At 36.1% G+C, this 18497-nt stretch overlaps 1 protein-coding gene across 2 annotated transcripts; it reads left to right on the forward strand.

Annotated features, from left to right (window-relative positions):
* The first annotated feature begins 294 nt into the window (after positions 1-294).
* fbxl5 (F-box and leucine-rich repeat protein 5) lies at positions 295-18379 on the forward strand. 2 transcript variants are annotated; one of them, XM_088923910.1, is made up of 11 exons: positions 295-437; positions 3097-3312; positions 6076-6171; positions 6509-6698; positions 8113-8295; positions 9050-9175; positions 9293-9441; positions 9529-9611; positions 10132-10821; positions 14100-14248; positions 16481-18379. In XM_088923910.1, exons 1-11 carry the CDS (start codon positions 354-356, stop codon positions 16555-16557), a joined length of 2043 nt encoding a protein of 680 aa, XP_088780036.1. In that variant the 5' UTR covers positions 295-353; the 3' UTR covers positions 16558-18379. The 2 variants fall into 2 exon arrangements, with proteins under 2 accessions (XP_088780036.1, XP_088779949.1); XM_088923823.1 differs by lacking the exon at positions 16481-18379 and having other exon boundaries at positions 14100-14481.
* The last annotated feature ends 118 nt before the right edge of the window (positions 18380-18497 follow it).

Genomic DNA, 18497 nt, shown 5'->3' on the forward strand with positions numbered 1-18497 from the left:
ATTTTGTTACAAAGCGTATGTTTTAATCACTTGTAATTTGTGATTATGAACAAACCATTACCAGCACTGGTTGGCGCTGATTAGCATCTAGGCTTATAGCAGTGGAATGTCAGCATTCTGCTTGAGTACTGTTTTACGTACTCGCTGAATGAGTCACTGTTGGTGTTGACCATAAATTAGCACGCTGGCAGCCGCTCTTTCTCCAGTACGCACAGCAGGTCACGTAGGCTCAGTCTCACCCTCATCACGTGAGAGGGGAACCAGCATGGTTCCTCCCTGCGCTGCCTCACCTGTCTAAGGTCCGCTGGACTCAAAGCGCAGTTCTCTGGTTCCGCTGTTTCCATGGAGTGAAAATGTCTCCTTTCCCAGAAGAGGTAGATGTCTTTACAGGCCCACACTGGCGGATGAAGCAGCTGGTGGGTCTGTATTGCGACAAGGTGAGATCGCCTTTTCTTTCTGTAGCTCTGCTGGAGGTTTTAAAAAAGACATACGTGACAGGCGAAGCTTCCTCAGACAAGGGAGTGTTTGTTCACTTCTCTGCTACGCATTAGGAAATTCTGGGGTTTGTTTTGAACCTATACCATTGCAATAAAATTAAACACTGATTTGTTTCTTAATGTTTATGAACAAAAGTTTTTTTTGGGGGGAAAATGATACTGGATACTTGATCAGAGGACCTGAGGTGTAATATGTCTGAGCAGCTGTGTGCTGTAACTCCTCAAATTTAACATTTTTCAATTTGCCTCGTAAAAACTTGGGTGCAGAAAGACAGCAACCACCGAGGAACGTTATTCATATACAACTGTATACTTTGTAACATTATTGTTAAAAGCTGTCCAAACCGAGGGAAGTATTATTGTGAAAAAAATTTGTGCTAGTTTTTAGTGGAGTACGCACCCCACACTTTCATAAGCAGTTTTTTAAATTATTTTTAGTCATTCGAAAGTGTTTCTATTATTTTTCTACTTGATGTATTTAATGCATTAAGTGCTACCATTAAGTCATTAGGTCTTTGGACTCGGGGGAGGGGTGTGTGTGTAGTGCGTTAAAACTCACAGTGGGACGCTACTGTTGTATCCTTGAGCAAAGTACTTCACCAAGATTGTTTCATTAAAATACTGTTCGCATTTGACCCTAATAATGAAATCGGTGATTCATTAAAATGCGATATCCTGGGTAAAGCTGTCAGTGATGTTTGTGGTCTGACTTCTGTGACGTGGGCATTATAATATACCACAGTACAGAAAGCCTAAGACAAGTTGTTTCCACTACTGTTTAGCAAACCAAACCTTCCATCCCTTTTCACACTTGAATTTGAGACTACCAGGTCAGATTGTTATGGAAACTACACATCTTTCCTGCGATCTGGGCTAAACCTTATCTGCTGTTTGCTGATGATGTTGTCCTCTTTGCCTTATCTGACTGTGATCTCCAGCACACGCTGGAAAGTTGGACGCAGTCGGAATGAGGGTCTGCAACTCCACAAATTTGAGGTCATGGTTTTCTCCTGGAAGGGCTTGACTTGCTCTCTCCAGGAGAGGGGGTTAACAGCTGCCCCAAGTGGAGAAGTTTAAATACCCCCGGGGTCTTGGCCATGAATGAGGGCAGAGGGGATCGTGAGCTTGACCAGCGGATCGGAGCTGCGGCTGCAGTACTGAACCGTGGTGGTGAAGAGGGATCTGAGTTTTCGGACGGCCCCATTCTCGTCTATGGTCACAAGCCGTGGATAGTGACAGAAAGAATGAGATGGGGATATGGAAGTGAGATTACTCTGTAGGGGTACTGGGCTTACTCTTTGAGATAGGTTGAGGAGCTCGGGCATAAGGGAGGATCTTGGAGTACGGTTTCTGCTCCTCTGGATCAAGAGGGTGCTAGAGGTGTACTGGGCATGACCCATTGAAAAGAAAACCTGGGGCAGACTCAGGACACGCTGGAGGGATTATATCGGAGAAGTCTGGTCTGCCCTGCTCAGCCTACCACAACAGCCTTCACCAGGAGTAAGTGTAAAGAAAATGGATGGATGGATGGATTAGAAAACGCAGATTAACTGCAGTCCAGATTTTAGTAGTTTAAGTACGTAAGAACTTAAATGTGGCTTAAGTACCATATTTTATTAGTAATCCTTCAATTCAAATGTTTTTAGGTGTCATTATGCAAAAAAATTTGAAAAAAAAGTTGAAAATTCAGTGATGTCTACTAGTTATGTCAGTCAATAATGCGTACATAAAGCAATTACTTAAAAAATAGGACTGTGTTTCCCAGGCAGGTTTAGAGTTCTAATTGACAGAAAGCCATTGTACATCAAACCTAGAATGTCACCTGTGTGAACAGTTCAATGTGATATGTAAGGTGCTCTAAATCTTAAACTTTTCCATTTATTAGTTATGTGCATCTTAAGAAGAATTCACTATTCATGTTACACTGTGATACTGCTGCAGATATTGTATTAATTTACAATAATGCAATATGAAGGGTAATGTTAATGGGACTATCCATCCATTCATTTTCTAACCACTGCATCCAATTCAGGGTCACGGGGAAGCCAGAGCCTGCCCTGGCAGCAATGAGTGCAAGGCAGGACACACACTAGATGGGATGCCAGTCCATCGCAAGGCAGACACAAACGCAGATAGACACACACTCACACCAGGGTTAATTTTCCCAGAAGCCAGTCAACATACCAGTATGTATTTGGACTGTGGGAGGAAAACGGCACCTGAAGGAAACTCGTTTGGAGCATACAAACTCCAGCACGCCAGGTCAGGAACTGAACCCAGGGTCCCAGTGCTACGAGGCAATAATGCTAACTACATACAAGTATGTTGTTGAGTTGTGCGGCTTATAAAGCCTGAGCACAGTAGCGTTCCCTTAATTTTCAGTGTTTAATACTGTGAAAGTATTAAACATTTTGCTTTATATGTAAATAAGCTCTTTAAGAACTAACATTTTAGCGGCCCAGAATGTTAAACCCTTAGATTATCTTGTGACATGCAATACAGCTTTCCTCTTGGCGGGTATTTATCAATTGGGATTGGGTGTGCATTTCATTATTTATACATATTAGGCCTAATAACCCCTTTCACTGTTCTTTTTCAGCTGTCGAAGACCAACTTCTCCAACAACAACGACTTCCGCTCTTTTCTCCAGTCACTCTGTGCTACCTTCAAGGAATTTAAAATGCATGAGCAAATTGAGAATGAATACATCATTGGATTACTCCAGCAGCGGAGCCAAACTGTCTATAACGTGCATTCAGACAACAAGCTATCAGAGATGCTCAGTCTCTTTGAGAAGGGGCTCAGAAATGTTAAGGTAAATAATTGTTTCTGTAATACATACATTTGAGATCAATATTTACAAAGAGTTGTACTAAACCCCATGTTGGCTTAGGCAGTAGATGAGACAAAGTGATAGTGCGTTTGTATGTTTTTCCACTCCTTCTCCGTGAACAAGGCACATGAGTACTTAAACATTAGTCTAGAACTGTGGAATAGTATACGTTGCTCTTTGCAGTAATAAGTACATTATTTCCAAGTATCAGTAGTGCTTTTTTATTTTTTGATTTTTAAACAGGAAGAGAAAAATGTATACATGTATATCTGTACAAAAGGCATGATTTCTTTGTTATACAAATGTATCAAATAATGCTTTTACATACATGATTTCATTAAATATGGTTATGCTTTAATAAAAACCACCATTTACATTATTGTAGTAAATGTTAATAGCAAAAACATTGGGTAATTACAAGAAATGTAAGATCTTTTTAATATTTATTAAAAAACTGTCATTATTATATGTAGAATATATACAAATGCAATATGACTTTGTTATAAAAGGTTACTCAACAAAATACACCATACACGTTTAAAGGAATCAGATATTAGAGAACCATAGTGTATATATGAAAGAATTCAACTTGCCTAAACAATGCCATAAACAACTTCTTTAAGTAACACTTACTATCATTATATTAAGCAAACATGCAAAATGATAATCTTCAAGTAGTCTCTACTGTAAGATTAGAAAAACATATTGGTAAAGCAGTTCAGTTAGGATTACATAAAAATCTAAAAAAGTGAGATTAGGGTCACAGGCCCTAAATTTACTAAAAAACAGGAAAATTCTTCGAGAAATAATTTATAGAGTGAATAAAGAATTTTTAATGATGGCTTTGTATATGCCATTTATAGCATGCAAAGAGATGTTTCAGTGCATTTAATCACTCCATTAAGACGAAGTATTCTTTGTATTTATAGTGGAATGTGATCTCTCTGGTTTACTGTGCCTCTTTTAGAAGTGAGGATAGTTTGCACTGGGCAACAGATGTATTTACTGTATATGTTTCAGTTAGATTATAGGGAACCTAGCACTTCCTAAATTCTATTTTTGGTGTCTATGTAGTGTGATTTGAATTCCTTTCTTATATTTTAAATTAATCCTACAAAAAGTTTTAGGGTTGCTCTAATCTAAAAAATTATATGAAAATTATACCTTGTTGTCCCTCGTATCAGTTTCTCCTGGTTCCTCTCATGTGTCCATTCCATACTTATGAATCTTGAGAAACATTAATACATGGTTGCATGAGTTCCCAGCTAATGTGTAGTTTTATTAAGTGGATGCATTACTGTAGGAGTGTGTGCCCTGGGCTGGGTTTCAACACTTATAATCTGCCCTCTGCTGCTTTATCACCTGACCTGTTTGATATAGCTGATTTAACAATTTCAGCTATGAAATGGTTTTATATGGAGTTAAGTTTAATTTCTTACTGGTAATGGGGCTTTTTAAAAGTTTGACAGTGGTTAAGATTAAGTGGTATTGTTCAGTTATATCTTAGATGTGCTGTTTTAAAGCTCCAAGATGAACAAAATGGTAAATAACAAGAGCTGTATTTGTTAAAGTAAAAAAACAGCCACTTCTTAAATTTCCTAGGTCTTGTCTCCATTCCAAATACTGGAAGATGAAAGGTTTTACTGTAAAATATTTCATCAGTCTACCAAAAATTTCATCATAAACCCATTACCAAAAACACGTACAAGGCATAGTACAGGATTAAAAATATACCAGGGAAATTTTAATAAAATTTTTAGCTTTTGTTTTTTTTTAATTCAGTTTTTGTTGATTTCTTCTAAATGGAAGTGAAGTCCTTTGTTTGGTTCCCATTCTGGGAAGAGTGAAAATATTTACAGTACAATATTAGGTTACCAGAAAACTCACCATATGTCAAGGGAAAGATACCTGGTGGATCATGGTTAAGAAGAAAATGTACTGGAAGCAAATAATTTATGAATTCTGTTTACCACTGCTGAGGATATCTGTAGTAACGTCATACCGTTACATTCTACATATGAGTCGAGACCTGTAACTATGACATACATTTTTGGAATATTTAGAAAATACCTTAAGTAGCAGTATCTGACACTGCAGTTTCTGAATCCCGTTCTTAACACAATGGGATTAAGGAAGAGTATAGGTGGTCTAAAGTGATGTGATCTAATGACCATCTAGGTTATGAGTTCTGGTTCCTCAGCATGAGTCTGCATTTCATACCACACCTAATACTGAAAGTCCAGAGAAGTAGAGAAATCTACTGTTGCACCATCTGTTGTGTTCCTCTAGAATTTGCCAACAGGAAAGTTGGTAAGACTGCTGCCGAGAAAGAATTAGGAAATCTGCATTTCTTTGTGTGTATGGACGGTATCCAGTAGGTTTACAATCGGGCACAAGAGGAACATTTTATAAGTGTTCCATTAAAAATACTTTACCTTGCTCCAGGTGGTACTGAAGTGTTTGTCTATCATTATGTAATATATAAGTACCATGATGTAGAGTTTAGATGACAATTAAAATTTTAAATTGGAGAACCTTTTATTAGATGTACTAAGCTCTTGAATGTTGTCGGACAAGTGTAGATGTTAACAATAAGGAATTATTTGTCCAAGGACTTGGTGTAGCAAGTTGGCCGATAGTGGCATTTAACATTTATTTTACTACACTTCTGTCAATACTGTGAACATTTAGAATACATATTTTTTAGATTGAAAGCTTACATTGTGCATTTTATGTTGGGTTTAGAATGAATATGAACAGCTGAACTATGCACAACAGCTGAAAGAAAGACTGGAGGCTTTTACACAGGATTTCCTTCCTCATATGAAAGAAGAGGAGGAGGTAGGTGCCAATGTACAGTGCTTCCCTTAAATTATTATGTCTCTGTAGATATGTTCCACTGTCAAAGCTGCCATTTTCAGTGCTATGGTTTGATTGCCATTACAGAAGAAGGAAAATAATAACGTTTTGTGTACTTAATTGGAATGGCTTACAACCTCATTACTTCAATTTTTAAGACCTCAAAATTTAATTCTGCTGAAGAGCATATATCCTACAGGATAACAGTACAACATTTGTAAATAATCCAGAAGGTTTATAGAACTATTAATAATCCTGTAATAAAGATGTAAAGCTTTGTGGTAACTTGTGATATAATGCTTTAAAATCCACATTCAAGGTGTTCCAGCCGATGCTAATGGAGTACTTCACCTATGAGGAACTGAAGGACATTAGGAAAAAGGTGATAGCACAACATTACTCACAAAGGTGCTGGGATACAATGGAGGTTTTGAAGGGGCTGAGCCTATGGAACCAGGCAGAACTGCATAAAGCCTTCAAATACTCGGTGCATGAAAAGGTGGATGAGGGTGAGTAATTTGGAGCAGTTGTGGACCACTGTTACTAAACTGGTATTTAAGTAACATTGTGTTCAAATGATCTCTATTTTTAAACTTCTCAGCAATCAGGACTGGTACTGTATGTGCATCATTTCTCATTCTGTTAAGTTTTTAATAGCATTCCTAAAATTTGAAGGGAAGTTGGAAGTTCTAATGACGGTTAACTGTGTGTTGCAAAATATTTTCTACCCATACACTTCATAAATTTTATTTTTTTGACATCGGAGGCTCTGTATGCAAATTATGACTTTTTTTTAATCTCACTTCCTCTTACTGCTGTTTTTACCACAAAAACATATAAATCACACAGGTGTATTCTGGTGTTTCACAATACATCAGTAGTGCAATAGTACTACTGTATATTGAATGTTACTATACAGTATGCCAGTCATTCACAGACAAATTTGACCTAGTGGATTGCCAGTCCGTGCTCTTGGGAGTTCCTGTCCAGACAGGTTTGATCGTCTTTAACTACAGAGTGAAGAAACTTACATCCGTTACTTACAAGGGCTGGGATTGTGCTTAAAGGATATTATAAAAACGATGTTGTACTGTAGTTTGCTAGAGATGTGAACCTTGGTAAAAGAGCAATGAGAATATAATTTTCTCAATGTAAGTATGACTGATGGGGATAGTATGAAGTCTTAACTTAATAAGGTTCCAGATCAAAATATAAATACCATTGCAGTCTTTTTCTGTGTATTTTTATCTCATCACATTAAGATCTGGAATGATTAGAATTTGCATCATGAATTTCTGAACACACTCAATTAAATTTCACTTTCACTATTAATTGTAACATCCAGGGCATTAGGAATGAGTCATGTAACCTCATTTAAATTTGAAAATGAATAAAAATGAAATTTGAAACGTGGCAATGATGAAAAGAAAAAGAAGCTATGCAAAGATGCATGATTTCTTGCTGCTAAAACATTTTAAAAGCAGTTTTTTGTCAAATTAAATATACATAATACATAGGTGATTTTTCCACCAATCTAAAGGAACATGAACTGAGAAAACTAGTTTATAGAATAGAAGTAAGTGTTGAAATAGTCAATGTTGAGAGTATACAGTTATAAGTATTAAAATAAGTTACATACTGTACTTGCTTGGTTTTAAAATGTAATCCATTACATTCACAAGTAATTTGTGCTGTGGCATTGTTATGATGCAACAGAGATTTATAAAATATCAGATATTTAGGCTGTCACACCTTGTATGTCTCTTATAAATGGGTAATGGGTAAATAACTTGGAATAGTTGGAAGCAACCATGACTTACTGAAAGTGTTTGTAAAAGAAACTTGCATGTTTCTTTGTGTGATTTCATTTACTGGGAAAATAGGCAATATAAAGTAGTTTCTTTTTCTTTATTTTTCTTACAGGTTTTGAAAAGAATACAAGTTCAATCAGTATTTCCCACCTTCCACCTGAGGTCCTTTTGAAGGTCTTCAGGCATCTCAGTCCGGAGGATCTGTGCCGCTGCAGTCGAGTCTGCTCATCTTGGTCACAGGTGGTTAAAACTGGATCACTCTGGAAACACCTGTATCCAGTGGACTGGGCTAGAGGTGAGGAATAGCTAGTTCTCGGATTACATTTTGCTGTCTCCTGTTAATCATGCTTTAAAACGCAAGCTCGGGTTTAATGAACAATTTTACCCATAAAGTTGAGCATTTACATTTAGATTAGTCAGAATAGTTTGATGTTCAGACAACTGAAGGGTGTGAAAATTAAGTTTGATGTCATGCCTTTAGTACCTTTGTTGCCCATTTTAGAACTTTGTATAGAAAGTTCCATTGATCTCAGTGTAATTATGTAGATGTAAAAACTTAAAGCAGCAAACAGTAGTTCTTAATGTTATAACCAGATGTTATGTAATGGTTTTTTGTATTAATGGAGCATCAGTGTATATTACTTTTTGTAAATGAAACTGTTTTGTTTGTCCGTGGCCTTATGAAAAGACTTTTATATTGCTATATGTAAGGTATTAATTCCATACATCTGTGACAATAATTTTGTTTATATTGAACTAAACTCCACTCAAAAAGCATAAAGCCTTTTTAAATTGTTCTGATCTCTGTTATATCAGAGTTCATACAATTATAATTGCTCATTTGGGAAGGGGGACCCATACTTATGTCTGCAGTTACTGTATATTCATTAATATTATCAATTGGTGAACATCATTGTTTCAAATGGTGCCAATACTTCTGGAATTCTGAAATTCTAATGATTCTTTCCAAATACAGGGCTTTATATAGCTGAGTCTTATAAGAGTGTGTAATGTGTTTGACCTATCCTAAAACCTTTTCCCCTGCTCAGGTAATTTTAACAGAGGACCTCCAGGAGACCTGGATCAGGAGCCAGATGATGAGTGGAGGAAGAGCAGGGAAGATGAAAATAAAGCGTACCAGGAATGGGACGAAGATGCAGATATCGATGAATCTGGTTGGTAGTAATTTCTTATTGTATGTTGTACTATATTCCTGAAAAAATAAGGGGATGTTGGTTCAGAATGTTTAACTTTTTCTTCTTTTGCTAAATTGTGATCTGATTTTTTTGTAGAGGAAGGTTGGGAAAACTCCCCAGCTGTTAATGTAGTGCAGAAAGAGAAGAGCTTACTGTATGGAATGGTTCAGCATCTGCTTCCAGTTGTCGGACCATCCGTGAAGTCTCTCGTTTTGGCTTACAGTTCGACTGTCTCCAGCAAAATGGTATGAAATAAGAAATTGTTTTGATGGATGTCATTTCCATCGCAATTAAATATTAAAATCTAATTTTTCTCCATCATACTGTCACAGGTAAGACAAATGCTCAGTCTGTGTCCCAACTTAACACACTTGGATCTCACCCAGACGGACATCACTGACTCAGCTTTTGACAGGTAATCCTGTTTGTTTTTTGAAAGGTAATCATAAAGCCCTGGGGATTATCCCACAAATCCGAATTATTGTGTATCGTCTTTTTTACTCCTGGTTTGCACAACAGCAGCATCTTTTGCTTTTTGAGAGTTTTTTTACAAAATTAGAAAAGGTAATAAAATTTGATTTGGAGACCAATTATTTTGTTTTGTTTTTGAGATCTGTTTCAGAAAGGTTTGAGCATAAATGTCTTTATATTTGATTGAGAATTTTAATTAGTTCAAGTAGGTAGCTGTGTCAGCATGCGTAGGCTGCAAAGGAACAAATAAAGGTTTATATACCCGTTGACAACCAAAGAAGGCTTCACAGCCGAAACATGTTTTTTTTCCTCTTTTCAGCATGGAATAAACCTTTACTTATTCTTAAAATTATATTTCATAACTAATGAAAAGTGAGATTTTAATTCATTGCTGTTATTGATATTTTCAACACATTAGAGCTTTATCCAATATCTTTCTTCCTTTGCCCTTTTGTGTTCTGTAGCTGGTCATTTCTTGGGAGCTGCCAGACACTTGAACATCTTGACCTTTCTGGCTGTGAGAAGATTACTGACATGACTTTGAAGAAGCTCTCTCTGGCTCTTGGAGACCTTACTTCACTAAAGGAGAATGAAAGACTTCACAAAAATTGTCAAAACAAGTGTATAAAGACTTTACAGGAACAACAGTTGGTTAGTGTGCGGGGCAGCGATGACTGTAGTCTCCAGTCCTGTGGTCGTCAAGCTCTAATTTTCAAGAGGAAAACTGGAGAACAAGCAAGCACTCCGTCCCATGTCTGGGTGTTAGATCCTGTGGATTTGGTTGATATTGAAGATGCAGCAGAATGGAAGCAAAAAAGCAGTGACGGACTTGGTTTTGTGGAGAGTCAGCCATCAAACATCTCTTGCTGCTGCAGAAGAAGCAAGTATGGCTTAAGGACTAGTGCCTATTGGCAGCAGTATGCTTCCTCTTCTTCTGAGGCTCATTGCGGTCACTCCTTCTGCTGCAGTGAAATAGCTCTAAGGACTACTGGGACATTCCCAGAACCCTCTGCACTGTTAAGGACTAGACAGATGGAGGATAAGGACTTGATTTGCTCTGGGAGTGAAAAAAGGACTGATCAGCTTGAGGCTTGTCGAAGACTGAGATTTCTCAGTCTGTCGGGATGCTATCAGGTCACAGACCTTGGCTTAAGGTAAAGTGTGAACTCTGTTGAAACAGGTGAACAAGCAAGGAAACGGTAGAATATGGGAAAGCAAATTCCCATAATGTTGGGAATTAATGTTGTGTGAGGATTTAAATATTTTATCTCAGTGTTTCTAAATTACAAGCAGATTTTTGTTTTTCCTAGATGACCGTGAGAACTAGAGATCTTAAACCTAAATGAGCTAGATGAGCCACACTCATTAACCTATACTTTCAATCTTTAAAATGTTGGGAATTAGAGTAAGTGATGAGTATTTTAACAGTGCTTCTTCTACAAAATGTATCTTTTGAAATGTGACATTTATGAAAAGGGACATTCTTTACCTTCAAGTAACTTTCATTTTGCTTATTTTAGGTAGAGTGCCTATGCCAGTAAAGTTTCTTATAAACAGGGACCTATATTGAGAAATAGTCCATTTCATATCTAAGTAATTTTTAGTAGTGCTGAATCAAGATGAAATGGTTGTGGTTGTCTTGATCAGTGGATCTAATAAAGCAGACAACTGGCTCTTTAAAACACTTTGGCTTCAGCTGAACAGTAGTATAGCTTGCATTTTGTACTTATTGATGAGAACTCTGCCGGTATTGTGAGCCAGTTTATCTGAAAGTCTTTGTAATGTCATGTCCTTTAATGAATTTATGAGATTGTCGATCTTAGAGTATACTTTGGAAGACATTTTTTTCTGCCATTCACACCATGTTAGAAGCTGCATTCTCAGTCGCAAATACCAGTTGTTCCTCTTAATCTGTTCTTAAAGATAATTTAGCTTAAGCAAAGACTGTGCCTAGTGCAATGTCCAGATTCTCCCTAACTAGCTACTTGTAGTGTACCATTTTGGTATAGTAGGTAACTGCATGAAACCACTTATACAACCTAGTAATCACTGTTTCAGAATGCTGTGACACTACACCATTGCCACTTTGAGTCATTGTCAGCTCCTGGCATCACAGTTTTTGTATAGGACAATGCCAGACACTTTTTATTTGTGCGCTGACACCAGATTATAAACTTTGAAGAAATGTTTGCATCAGACATCTCTAGCTAAAGATGGGGATTTGCAAGAAAGGTAAACTGCATTCTATGTAGCATGGCTGAAGTCAAAACCATAATTCATAACAGTTCTACCGTACAGATTAGAGTTGAGCTCCGTAGAGAAAATCTAACATCTCTATTTTTCCATGAACCAGGTATGAATAAAATATGGCGAACATATTTTTATGGGTATCCATTATCTTATCTATAACTGCATCAGATTCCTCCAGTGTCAATTTAATAGACTGAACACCTATTGCAATTACCTATTGCAAAATTGTGTTTTGTGCATCTTTTTTTTTTGCATAATGTGAAAATACCACCATTTGCCATGTTTTTCTTTAATTATTAGCATGGTTTTACATTGTCTATATTCTTTAATGGTATGTTGGCAGCATTAACAGCCCCTACTAATTCAAATGTTTCACTTACTTTCTGCACTGCCTTTAAGCAGTGTCACTGTTGCTTGTTTTTTTGGCTGTCAGAGACATGAGACCTTACAGCTGCCATTTGTTTAATCCTTTGGGATTCCTAGGTGATTGCCCCTGCAGTGAGTTTGTTTTTTTCTGGATTTCACCAGTACAAGAACAACAGAATACAGCGTGTAACGGTGCTGCTGGGAACTCTTTGTCAAGATCCCGGTGCAAAAATGTTACCCTTTTCCTCATTTCTTACCCATTTTTTCAGTTGGAAGGCTGTCAAAGATTTCACTATAGTTTATGGAGTTTATAGTTAAGGTATAATTTATAGTTATGGTGCATATTTCTAGTTCAGTATAAAGTAGAAATCCCTTTTATAATGTTGTCATCCAATTATATAAAGGCAGAAACTAAAATAAGCATTTTGCTAATCTTTTGAAATTGAGGGTAATATGGTACTTAACATTGCCAGCAAAACTTTTGTGCGACACATTGCAAATTTAGTAGATCCTTCGCTACTATGGTTTTGCACTTTAAGGACAAATTTTAATTTATGTTTGAATCACTGAATTATGGATAAATCATTGGATTCTGGTGTTGGGCCTTGTGCCCAGTACTTCCTGGGACAGGCTCTGGGCAACAGCGAATTGGATAAATGGTTATTGAAAATGTTAAAAGCCAATTCTATTGGCAACATGGGGGAAAAAAATCCACTTTGTCTATTATTTGTAGTGTTCAGAATAAAATGAATGTTACCATGTGATGTTTAAAGCTGTTGGGGGGCCTCTTCCTGGTGTTTTCTAAAAGTTTCTCTGAATATTTTTTGTCATTAATGTTTTAATTCAATGAATTATTCTGTGAAAGGATCCTTTTAAAATTGTTACTGGTGGAATGCCTTTCTGCCTTTCTTTCTCATTTTCAGTTTTCTCATTGTGTTTAATCTTCTGTGCTCTGTTTCTATTTACATGCTATGAAGTTATAATCTCTTTGCTGATCAGGAGTAGGAGTTAATCCAGAGTATAAAATCAGGGATTCGTTATGCACTTATTTTAAGGAATATTTCTTTATGAAAAGTGACAGCATTTAGACAAATTCCTAATACAAGAAATTGTATATGGCCAAAAAAGTGATCTTATCTTATAATGTAGGGTTAAGACATTATAACCACATGAAATTAAAACTGGAGCTCACTGTTTTTTTGTCTTCATTTTTCAGTTATATTTATTAGAATGTGCTTAAGTTAGTCACAGGTCGGGGATTCTGTAAAGCAGTTATCTTTATAATTTGATTTAAAAGGCAAATGAAAATCACAGAAACACAGTTCAGTCATATTTGTAATTTTTGTGATTTGAACATTCCCAGCAGTGTTATTTATTAGGAGCTATTGCAGCTGCCAAGAACATGTGGGGTCCCCTCCCTCTCCCTGAGAAATGAGAGGGTGGCAAATCTTTGGCTTAGACTTTGGGCCTGTAAATCTCACAGTATAAGGAAAGACAAAACCTCAGCAGCTCTGAAAATGTCTTTCAAGAAAGCTGAGTAGAGCTGACAGTACAGAGCATTGCCAGTGTAAGGCCAGCTGTTCTACATTAGATTCAGCCACTAGAAATCGGAGTGTGGTGCATTAGGAGTCTCCCACTTGGGAGTCATGTAGCTTTTGAAAGCAATTCAAAAGCTGTTTTCTACAGCTCGTCTCTATCTGTAAATGGAGCATCATTGCATTTTACATCTTCAGGACAAATGTCAAATATTATAGAGATTCATCAAATGAAGTTTAATGATTAACTGTATAAACACAGTGGTCTTTGGCTTTTTCAGAGTGCTCTCTCTGCGTGGAGGCCTCCCTCGTCTTGAGCATCTTAACCTCTCTGGTTGCCTCTTCATCACTGAGGTGGGACTGCAAGATCTCGTGTCAGCCTGCCCCTCTCTGAATGATGAGCATTTTTACTATTGTGACAACATTAACGGTAAGCAGCCAGTTAGAGCAATTTTTATCTTTACTTTGCAAAGCAGATTCAGACGTTTTTGTTTTAATATGGTTGCATTTAGGGCCGCAGTTTGGTGTTCGTAGGCCTTGGGCACTTTCACTCCGAAATGTGCAAAAAACGGGGGTAAACGCCCATTGAATTGTGTCGATTTGATATGATGCACTCTAAACTGTTCTAATGCTAAACAACATGATGGAGTCGAGCGACCATCACTTTGATACTTCTAGTTTCTAGAACAGCCGCTAGATAGTGTATGATTATTGATTTGGAGCAAGCATTTTGTTTCAGCTCATTTTTCGTTAGTCATTAGTGAAACTAAAACTTTTGTAGGTCCTAGGATCCGGCACTGGTTGTATTATTTACGTTTTGGAAGAAAATCTCTTAACTTAATAAGAAAGAAAAAAACATCCTGTGTTTTATGTTTATAGGACCAGAATAACATTAATGTTTGGAATTATTTTCATTAAGTAGCATCTAAATAGTTTTTAAATCTTTTAAAAGAGCACTTGTTTTACAGCCTTGTAACAACATGGAAGCACTTAATTTTGGAGATACGATATTAACATTAACATATTTAACAAACAATTTTTTTTCAAGGTTTCATGTGAAGCCCCTCATAGTATTATTCATATACCAGTGCTAAGCACAGAGAAATATGTAGTACTTTGCTAAAGCAGTTGGATGATATCGGTGTTGTATACTTCATCTGTGGACTGCAATATAAAATAAATTGTGCAAGTCAAAACTCATTACTTTAGCATTCCTTTTTTCTATCTATAGATGTGAATGTGAATTACCTGCATTAATGAAAACTGAAATATTGTTAATAATCTTTAATTTCATAACAGTGTAATGACTGATGCTATTTTAATACTTGATAAAAAGAAAGCTTTAAATGTTTAATTTTTCCTTCTGCTAACCTCACTCATTCCTTTGTACAAGTTTATTTCTACAATATAAACCTAAGTGCCTTATTTAAGAACCCATTTGAAGTCCTGTAACCCTGAAGATTTAAGGTAAGTAGTAATAGGCAAGAGTGAGATGATAATCCCATATACAGACACAGTTGTGAGAAAACATTTGTGAACACCTGAATTGATTGGAACACCCGACTCATTGATTGGAATACCGGACTCCAATTGCCCTCTTTTCTAGATGTCATTGTCCAAGAGGTTCACATACTTTTTCCATCAGTTGCCTTGATTTATTTATTTGTTCAATAAAGATATGAAAATGTAAAATGTTGTATGTGTTGGTTGTTAAAGAAGACTCTTTAATTATTATTATGACTTAAATGAAGATCAGATCACATTTTAAGAGCCATTCATGCAGAAATCCAGATAATTCCAAAGGGTTCACAATTTTTTTTCTCACAACTAAGGTTAACACTATGGGTCAGGGTTATTTATTATCACGATATATTTGTACTGAGCTACGTGTTTAGTTTTGGAAAATGAAACTGTGCAGTTGGAACTGGTTCCAGGTTATTTACTAGATTTAGTGTGCTTGGATAAAATGGTAATTCAATAGTTTGTATTTACACTTTGTTTCTTAAAATGCCCTCGAAATTTTGTGACAGAATAATTTGTTTCATAATATTGTAAGATGGCAAAAGCAACAAGGCTTTAAAGTTGAATAAACAAATTAGTCTGTACTGAGTACTTGAATTTTATAGGCATGGGGGAAGGGCTGTATATTATTTTCTATCCTTGCATAGACAGTATTTTTATGAAATATTTTAAGATTACATCAAATTTATTTTGTATTACACATAAGTACCAAATAACTTTAGTACTCTGTTCATAAACTATAGTGTGTGCATACTATTTTGTAGTCTGAATCATGATGGTATCACTAATAAGGCTTTTAACTGCATGGGGAAAATTTCCATTGCCCCTTATTATACTGTTCCTAATGTTTGATTTATCAAAACCAATATTCATTGTTTTTCATAATGTTCTTGTATGTAACATAATAGATGTTCAAGCAATATAATACTGAAGTTAAAATGCTAAAAGTGGTTAATATATCCATTGATGTTGGGTACATTATATATATAATTATTTTATGCCTAAAGAAAGTGACTGGTGATTGTGCAAGCCAGATGGGGATTTTTTTAAAACAAACATTACTTCAGGATTAGTAGAGAAGGGAACTGCATTCTCTACTGAGTGTATTAAAATCATGATCTACCTTTTGTGTCTTTCCCAGGTCCCCACGCTGATACTGCAAGTGGATGTCAGAATCTGCAGTGTGGTTTCAGGGCATGCTGTCGTTCTGGAGAGTGAACTCACTCTTGCCCTTCCTAACTGTATGCTTTGTGTAGCTGAGCCTGCTTCCCTACCTGCACTTTACATTAGGAATACAAATCATTGTACCTTCTTTTACCTTAATTGTTTTATATTGATACATGAAAAGGGTTATCCTCAAATAGCCTCAAGTCACCTCAAAGTAGAGCCTTTCCAGCTCTATTTTGAAAAATATATTTAGAAAAATGATTAGTTACTTGAGGTCTTATGTTTATTTCAGCTCACATGTAAAGGGCATGATAGATGTCTTTGTTCTCACAAGGTATATCCTCATTTATCCCTTTGGGTAAGAAATGAACCTTTGCTGCCAGGGGCCATAGGATGTTGATGTTTTGTGCCTAGGGCATATCATTAGCTGTAACCACAGCTCCTCCAACCATGATGCGCAAGAGAGCTGACAGCATATGGTCAATTTTAGTCAGCCAGGGCACTCAGTCACTTTGATAAAAGTGACACCTGTGACTGGCTGGGCACCCTCATGCTTGCAGTGATGTCAAGTGATAGAGGTACCCCTTGCTGCATGTGGTACTATTTACAGTTCTCATGCAGTTCATAGCCGCTAATGCAGTTCTCTTAAAAAAAAAACAGGCGATTCCCAATTGGTTGGGAAAGTCAAAGATTTGTGACTTTGAGGAAATACATTTTATAATGATATGTGTTTCTGCTTAAATGAACTGTTAAATCTGAAACAGTTTAGGATACTTACATTTACTGTCTTAGTTTGAAAAGTATAGCAGTTGGTTATTGACATCCATTAAAGTATGTAGATGACTAATAACTAGGTGTCTTAACAGTCCATTACCAAAGTAAAGGGCACATACATTTATTTAAATCATATCTGGCAACTAGAAATAAAAGTTTATACATTCTCTACCTAGTCACATCTTGTGGATTAGAAATATCATTATTCTTAAATTTTACATTTTCACATTCCTTTACAGTAGCATTTATTTAGGAAAAATGAGAACGTCTCCATTATTCTCAAATGGTATCCTAATGTAAGACCTGCTATAAGGAGGGAATACATTTTTGCACATGTATATTGCCTGGTAATAAAGGTTCAACAGACAAAATTTGATTTATTTGAATATTTATTCATTAAAGAATAATCACCTTACCAATAGAAATTTGAGTTGGATTGTTGTTGAATCTGGGTAGTTTTTCTTTTCCAAAACAGGCTTTTTTTTAAGATAAGAATTATTCTGTTCAAATATGTTATAATTAAACATTTTTAATTTCCAGAAACTACAGCAGTTGAAGTTCATTTGGAAAAATGTAGATTTCACTGTTGCTTCTTTGTTGTTGCTTACAATTTTATAGGGAGGTTTTTCAGTTGGAGCACATGGATTTTTTAAAAAAATCTTTCACAAAAGCCGATTATTATATTGGTGAAAAAGTCATGTTTGAATGAAAGTCTAAATTCTACAAATTGAGCTCAGAAGAATTATAAAGCCTGAACAGTTTGTCCACTAAAGTAAAATTATAAATAAAGCTTTAAAGTAATCCATGTAATTATTCAAAGCTTTAGTGGCTGATTCCCAAAGCCCAGAACTGGTATTGCAGAACTGACATATAAAGTGATGGGAAAATTAGTTTGTTCTTCTCTAACTTGAGGACTATATGCTTCAAAAAAAGTACTGAAACTCTAATTTGAATTTCATTTGTGTGGTAGGAGCCCAGTATTTCACAATTCAAAATAATTAGCACACATTTGTTGGAATCCTTTGAAATATTTTGCATGATGATTCCTGTTGAGTGTAATTTAATCCAGAAATGAGTAAAACTGAGGCTTGGTTAAGGATCTCTGTGTACTGTCTACTGTGTTGACTTTTGAAAGATGACTCGTTTCCAGATGTGAGGAAGTCTACATAAGATAAGGAACAACACCTGACACCTGAAGGAGGCTCCACAGACAAAAC

Source organism: Atractosteus spatula, chromosome 1, assembly GCF_055471065.1.
Source record: "Atractosteus spatula isolate fAtrSpa1 chromosome 1, fAtrSpa1.hap1, whole genome shotgun sequence".
Lineage (NCBI taxonomy): Eukaryota > Metazoa > Chordata > Actinopteri > Semionotiformes > Lepisosteidae > Atractosteus > Atractosteus spatula.